Source organism: Aplysia californica, unplaced genomic scaffold, assembly GCF_000002075.1.
Source record: "Aplysia californica isolate F4 #8 unplaced genomic scaffold, AplCal3.0 scaffold00155, whole genome shotgun sequence".
Lineage (NCBI taxonomy): Eukaryota > Metazoa > Mollusca > Gastropoda > Aplysiida > Aplysiidae > Aplysia > Aplysia californica.
The window spans coordinates 1,204,821-1,212,260 of NW_004797425.1; the positions used below are offsets into that span (position 1 = coordinate 1,204,821).

Here is a 7,440-nt window from a genome sequence, read left to right on the forward strand (position 1 = left end):
TTTTTAATTGGCTCAAAGAGAGAAGTGGCCCATCTTGTCTTGTACTATCTTTGGTTGAACTACGGGGTAATCGATGGCCTAATAATACTAATACAGACACTCCGTGAATTAACCAAGAGGTCGAGCCGTACACGACAATAACAATTAACATTAAGAATTTACTTTTATTTACGTCAACACTCTACTACATTGTACTAGGCCGGGCACCGGTTAGGTGCTTCATCGTCGAATGCAGAAGACCTGAATTCGTTTCTTGGTCTTTTCACTATCTGCCGAGATGATGACGTGTCCCTTAAAATTTCCAACAGCCTTTAATTTTAATCCCGGACAGTCCCAGCAATTCAGTACAGTTGGCAAGCCTGCATTATTATACCATCTTAGCGCGTCAGGAGCGGTATAATTTTTGGTTTTGAATACCATCCGTTAAGAGAAGCATATCCACCCATCAACAACCCCAGTTTAGAGTTTAACCCTATCCGTACGTCATGTTTTACTATCGTATCCATACGACGTGGGGAACACTGTGCCACCACTTTCCACAGAGGAAATTTATTCGTTAATCCGATTCGTAGGCTTTGCATAAGTCTGTCAAAATTATTTTTTGTGAAATACTGAAAGTTTCAAAGAGATCTTCGAACTGTAAGTATTCTAAAAATGTAAAGAATACAACCCCCGGTGGGTACAAAATGACCCCACGGCGTACGGATAGGGGAAAGCAAGATATACCAATACAAACAACTGAAAGAAAAGATTTCAGACCTACCACTAACCACGGACCTTTCATGAACCATTGATTCTCTCCAGCCACCAGCGTGAACAGGCTAATTTACTTTATTTAGTAAGCGTTTCAAGGTATTTGCAACACAATTAAGTCATACTGTATATGCCGAAGATTATGGGCGTTACAAGAGAGTAACAAACACAAAAAGATAACGACGATAGACGTTTGATAGGAAAGAAGGAGCAAATGACATCAGAGCACCCATCAACCACCCCTTGTGAATTAGCAACAACAAAAAAGATAGAACATGTAGTAGTAGGCCTAATAAAAGTTGAAAGTGAAAGGTAATAGTAATAATGTAGTTTTACAGGAAAGCTTTTTAGTGAAAAGAGAGAAACGGATCAACACAATAATGTTCCTCTAGTGCAGGGGAAGAAAAGACAAAAGGTAAGAAAAAAATTAGGATAAGGATCTGTCAGTGGCACTTTCCAACCAGATCTACCAACTGAGCCACAGCGAAGATCACACCACAATACTGATCTACCATCCATGTAAAGAAAAAGACAACAAAAACAATACTCAGTCCTATGATAAGACTGGCCACTATAACTGATAGCAAATGTCAGCTCTTTACCATTAAAGCAATTTAGATCATTTACTGATTTAGGAGCAGGCAGTTTTAGGCTGCCCTGCACATCGACACAATAACGGTCATTTAGTGCTGAGAAAAAGACAGAAACAGCATAGAGAAAATTAAGAAGTAGGACCTATCTGTGATGCCTGCCAACCATCCACATAAAATTATTTTATAACTTCCCAAAACGGGAATCAAACTTATGTCTTCAGAGTGTAAAAAAGATGAAGAGCACAGACGCTGGGGTCCACTACAAGACAGTTTTAGTATTAGTAGAGGTTTTACTGCGCTCGCAACTGCATAAGGTCATTTAAGAGCGCCAAGAGGTGGATGTCAACCGAGGAGTCCTTACAGTAAGTTACAGGGAATCAGGCTTACTCTGCTCACCCCTCTAGCTTCAACAGCACAAAGTCTGCTTCGACTATCAAGGTACAGAAATAGCGGGTCACAAGAAAGTGACAAACATACAAAAGAAGTAGAGGAAGAATGACTACAGTAAGGATTAGGAAAGAAAAAGCAGTAGTTCCCTGTTGCAGTTCAGGCACAGTTATTGAGCATGAGATTGATGAATCAGCCCATTTACAATTCTATTGTGCATAAAAACATGTTAACACGTAGTGGTCACTTGGTGAAATTACCCGTTTCGGTCACCTGGCGCAAAATTGTGCCAGGCCCGAGAGGTCCATTGTAGTCACTCTCCTGGCTGGGAGACCAGATGGGGTATTTTGTATTGCTGGCCGAGTGACTTTGGGAATGGCCGAAACATAAAGCAGGAAGAGATTTGTAACCTGAAGGCAGTGAAGGACAGGAAAGAAATCAACAGTACAAAAAAATGAGGACTGTTGTCCTTCAACCCACCACACAGACAAAAAAACCTCCAAAACTGGAGCATACATACAACAAAATAAACAAAGGAAAATCTCTTGTGTGTGTTCTAATCTAAGTCTATTTTATTTTTCCCAATATAATCTTGAACATTTCTTCAATAAGTAAAGGCCTCCAGGAATGAGAACTCACTGTTTCATAATAAAAAAAATTCTTAGCAATTCCATGCATATATAATACTTCATCAATGAGCCAGTAAAGTTTACCCAATCCAAAAGAGTTCGGACAAATGTGACCAAATATCAGAAAAAATGAGCTTCATCAGATGCGACTGAATAAGTTCTTGTAAAGAAAAAGGGATTTGGGATAACAGGATTGATTGTAAGTAAAGTAACACACTCGGAGGTATACAAAATAAAGGGAAAAAAAAAGACCACAAACTGTAATCACAGGATGACGAATTTGACGTGCGTGGACCGCTTTGGTTCATCATATGAAGCTAGGCCTCCCCCCCCCCCCTACTCCCCTATGTTAGCATCAGAAGTAGTAGATTAACAGGTACCCACAACCACAAGAAATTGAATATCATAGGACAATCTTTTGAGCTCTCCACGAACAAGGGACAGGACCTCAACTAAAGAGTGATGAAAATTATGAAGAAAGCACAACACCAGCGCTTATCACTGCCCCATACTGGGAACTCAGCTTCAGCCTCACTGATGAGCCTCCATTCAATGCTTAGGGCGACAGGGATTGGATCATGTCTGCACCAAATCTAAAAATATTCAAGGGCCGGTTCTGATATATTAAGACAGTTCCTTGAGTTTTAGAATGGGGGTCTAAATCACTCAAATTCAGGAGTGATAACAAGACAACCCAGCCCATCTCCATAAACTGACATTTCACTGAATGAGGGTCTTGCAGTTTCATCAAAGATAAAAACCTGCCCATTGTCGAGGAGCTATGAATGTCTTAATGTATGTGGGAAGGGGTGGGGGGAGAGAGAATCCAAATTACAATCAGAAAAATCTACAGGTAGAAGATGTTATCCCACTTAAGTTATTAAAAAAATATATTTGATACATGTATAAGTAGCATGCAAAACTTGTCAGAAAAAAAAAAGCAGTATGAAAGTTGGACATTTTCAAAGTCAAAAGATTTGTGGCTTTTAAAATCCCCATAAGAAGAAAAAAAAAGAAAGTACATCACCTGGGACATCCATCAAGTATTTAACGAACGCCAAAGATTTCACAGCAAAATTGTGTAAACATATAAACCATATATTTCAACAAAGCCCGTGACTTTCTGACCATGCCTTTGCAGGGTACAGTGTTCACTTAAAAGAGAGATGGGGACTACACTAACAAACACACATAGAAAACCAAAAGTTTCAGCAAACAAATGAGGTAAGCAGAAAATTACATCAGCATGATGAAAAAGAAAGCGTAATGGATGTAATACTATTAACAGTCACACACTAGTCTACCTTTCTTGAATCTCAATTAAAGATGTACACATCTGTAAAGGAGGGAAAACCATTCAATTATTATGAAATTATTTTTCTTAAGATCCATATATGCCAGTTCAAAAAAAGAAAAATATTAACATAAGAAGAAAGAGGTACACTTTTCTCTAGTAGTAACAACAGCATCTACTGCAATTGTACATTTTAAGTCACAAAATGCAAGACACCAATCAACAAAAACAACAAACATGCAAATCATCCATGGTCCCATACACAATGATTTACCCAAACTCTCTAAAAAAAAAAAAACCAACAACCACATAAACAAAACAAAAAGGGGAAAGCCTAGTGTTTTTCCCTTGCCCAGAAACAAACAGTATTGATTTTATATTTTTCTGAATAGGTATCTAGCTGAGTCTGGAAATTTGTGGCAAAAAAACTCAAAAACAATTATAGGGTGGGTGCCATGGAAGTTTTGGACTGGATGAAACAGTGGAATGATTATACGGAAAGTGTTGTACAAAATTAATCATTGACCACACTGACAAACACTTCTTTCAAACTGCTTTGACTTTCAAAGCCACAGATATCATGTGCAGCATTACATTAAGTTAAGTATTTATCATAAGAGGCAAAAATAATGCAGAAGCATTTCACCTTGAAAGTAAACTAAATAAGCAGACCAACAATGTTTTGTGAGACATCAATTTGTCACAGAAAATAAGCAATCACCAAACACGCCAACATAGCATTTCCCTTAAACCATAACAACACAGTTTTTCCACAGCAGTTGTTTGCTATTAGCTGATCTGTTTAAGTACCTAGTGAATTAAGCAAGCAAGGGTTAAGATCTCCTTTTTCTTAAAAAGAAATACAGTAAGTTATGACAGCCATCTGCCTATCTTTGGCTTTTGTAGATAGAAAAATGAAAGGACACTTAAGGCCTCAGTGGGTTTATTTAATGAATTTGCTCCCCAGAAAACTGGGCTCAGCAATGTCCATGGATTTCGATTAAGTCAGGCATGTATGCCAAGTTAAGAAGGTATAGCGGAGCCACACACTCACCACAGTAAGCATCTGCCAAACAACAGAGCACAGCAACACATTCACACTGACACCTGAACACACAACTATTTATATGACTTAGATGTGGTCACCAAAACAAACGTGAATTATGAACAATGGCTTCAATGTTGATGAAAAAATGAGTCAAAATATCTCTCTGGAAATTGCTGGTAGAACAAAAATTTCGCCAGGCAGCTCCTATTTTTCACAAAAATTCAGGTTCAATCGCACTGAGAAAAGTGTTGCAGCCAAAGATCCAAACAGAAGTACTTCCTTTGAATATGAACCTTGATTATTATTTTATTTTCAAATGTAATCCTTTCTTCAGAAAATAAGCACCTTGAAGTGATACAACCACAAATTTGAATCAACACTTTCGAGAAAGTCTTTGTCCTGGGATTTTCCAGTAATCATCATGTGCTCTGATTTCCTTGTGCGAAAATAAAGATGTTTTCTTTTAGTCCTTGAGCTCCGGTGGAGAGTTAAAAAAATGCTCTTGATGAGACTGTAGTAATCTTGGGCAAGACCATTACACCACCTCATACTCTTTCCTGATAGCTCTGGCCAAGCAGCAAGCAAACATAACACCTACAACCTGTGGAGGTACAAGAAGTAAACATTAGTGTCTATGCAACAAAGCATGAAACCAACTATTTTAACTCCTTTGGTCCCTTACGACACTATAGAACATCATGAAAATGTGTGTTCGTTTAGCTTTGTGCCGTACCATGGACATTTAGAAAATTTAGCAAAATTTGCAGTTCTTGGTTGCTTATACGATGTTACATGATGTACGTCCTGCTTACCACATGGCTCCAATTTTTCTGCCTGGAGAATTAGCCACAGGCATAGTTTTGTATTCGAGAATAAAAAATGGGCATATCAGTACCAAAATTTGGTAGTATTACTTTACCGCTAGGATGGCAAGTATAATCAATAAACACAGGTCAAGTCGCGGGGACGAATGTGTGCCCTCACAAAATGTAAACACTAAAATGACTTTAAAAATGCAAGATATTTCACTTTTTTAACTTAAATTAGCAAGTTGTTCGAAATTATGGGTAAAATGGGGAATATAGGGAATGACGAAAGCGATACTATCTAAGACTTTAAGTCCGAATATATGTCATGAGTGTACCAGATCTAGACAGTAAGTCCATTAACTCAGACATGAGACTGCTGTCCTGGCTCATGAGCATAGCTGAAAATTAGTACTGACAGATCCATTGGCAACGGAGCAGTTAAAGATTTCATATTACAAAATAGAGTTGAACCTGCTCTAACGGTCATCTGTCGGGGATGTCCATACAGGTACAAATGACTATCCTCTGTCCGAGGTAATCACATGTACAAATGATTATTTCCCAATCCCCCTTGCATTAAAATTTTAATGGCACTGTCCAAGGCGCTTGTTTAAGACGACCACTTTTCTCCTTGACAACGGGCCATTATCTTGAACTGTTACAATTGTACATAAAGCTCTGTAAAAAAAATCCTGAACAAACGAACACAATACAAGCAATGTTTTCTATTACAGTATTAATTGCAAAATTTTATTCCGTTTAAAATGACACAAAAGAAATGTATTTTCTGTTAACAGACTTCAAGAAAAGTGTGATTTCAACTCCATATTTTCATTACATTAATTATAAATTAGAATTGTTTTCAGCAAATTAAGGTGATGTCCACTCACGCTAAGAAAGAACTACATACAAAAACAATTTTTCACTTTACGGCAACTTGCATCCGATCCCAAATTTTAAAAAATCCAACATATGAAAGAATCTTACCTGCACGAACGCCAGACCAATGCCAACTCCGCCAATGATAGCCACTTTTCCCTTCAACCAGTCTTCAATCTGGCCAGCGCATGGCTGAAAACAAAGATTTATATCTTTCATAAACTACTGTTAACTCCGCATACATACACATGGATATGTTTCATGTTTAATGCATAAACACATTTTGAGATTTTCTTCATCATAACTTTCTTAACAGATCCAAAAGTTTCAACAACTTTTTATGATCCACTATGAAGCTAAACTAACACCCCAGTTGCATAGAAAAACAGTTTTTCCAAGATTTCCTCCTCCTTAAGTCATCCAGAAATAATGGCACAACTATCTTATCCACGATGTTTATCATTTTTCAAAAGTACAACAAAGAGAATTTTAAAACAAGAAAAAATCAAAGTAGCCGAACCCATAAGATTAAAAAAAATTAAGGACAGAGTATACTCACATCGGTGTAAATTGAGCTCGGATCATCGAAGGAAGGTGTGCAGGGGATTTTAGCACAGCAAGAAACTGGGGGAGCACTCAAGCCTCTTGTGGTGTTCCAGTCGGTGTAGTTGTTGACACCACAGCAGCTAAACTGTATAACAAATAAAAAACACGTCAGAAGTCAGAATAACACTCAGAGAGAATATCAACTAGGCTCTGGTGACCCTAGGTTTACAAGAATATATCTCAAATTCTTTAACTCCTTATCTTCCCCAAGCTGCTCCCAGTGGCTCACGGTTGGAACTGCTGTACCGGCGAGCTGATGTCAGCGGCTCTGGCACGTTTCTTTACGATGACTTTGATGTCAATTTGCTGTTTGGCAATCGCCAAAAGCAGGTAAATGAAAGATTGTCAAAACAGGTTCACTTGTTTTAATTTAATGACCAATTTAGAGAAATACAAGTTACTTTTAGATTTCGTGCCAAAAGCGGGCCCTGGCATAATGGGT

General features: G+C 38.0%; 1 protein-coding gene across 1 annotated transcript in view; it reads right to left on the bottom strand.

Moving 5' to 3' along the window:
- Positions 1–2,279: 2,279 nt before the first annotated feature.
- LOC101854496 (CD63 antigen) overlaps positions 2,280–7,440 on the bottom strand; it is a 9,776-nt gene continuing 4,615 nt past the window's right edge. The window contains exons 5-7 of the mRNA XM_005097475.3: positions 6,952–7,083; positions 6,501–6,584; positions 2,280–5,305 (exon numbers count right to left, since the gene is read on the bottom strand). Of these exons, the coding sequence (XP_005097532.1) occupies positions 5,240–5,305; positions 6,501–6,584; positions 6,952–7,083 (282 nt within the window). The 3' untranslated portion in view covers positions 2,280–5,239. The remainder of the gene's footprint in view (positions 5,306–6,500; positions 6,585–6,951; positions 7,084–7,440) is intronic.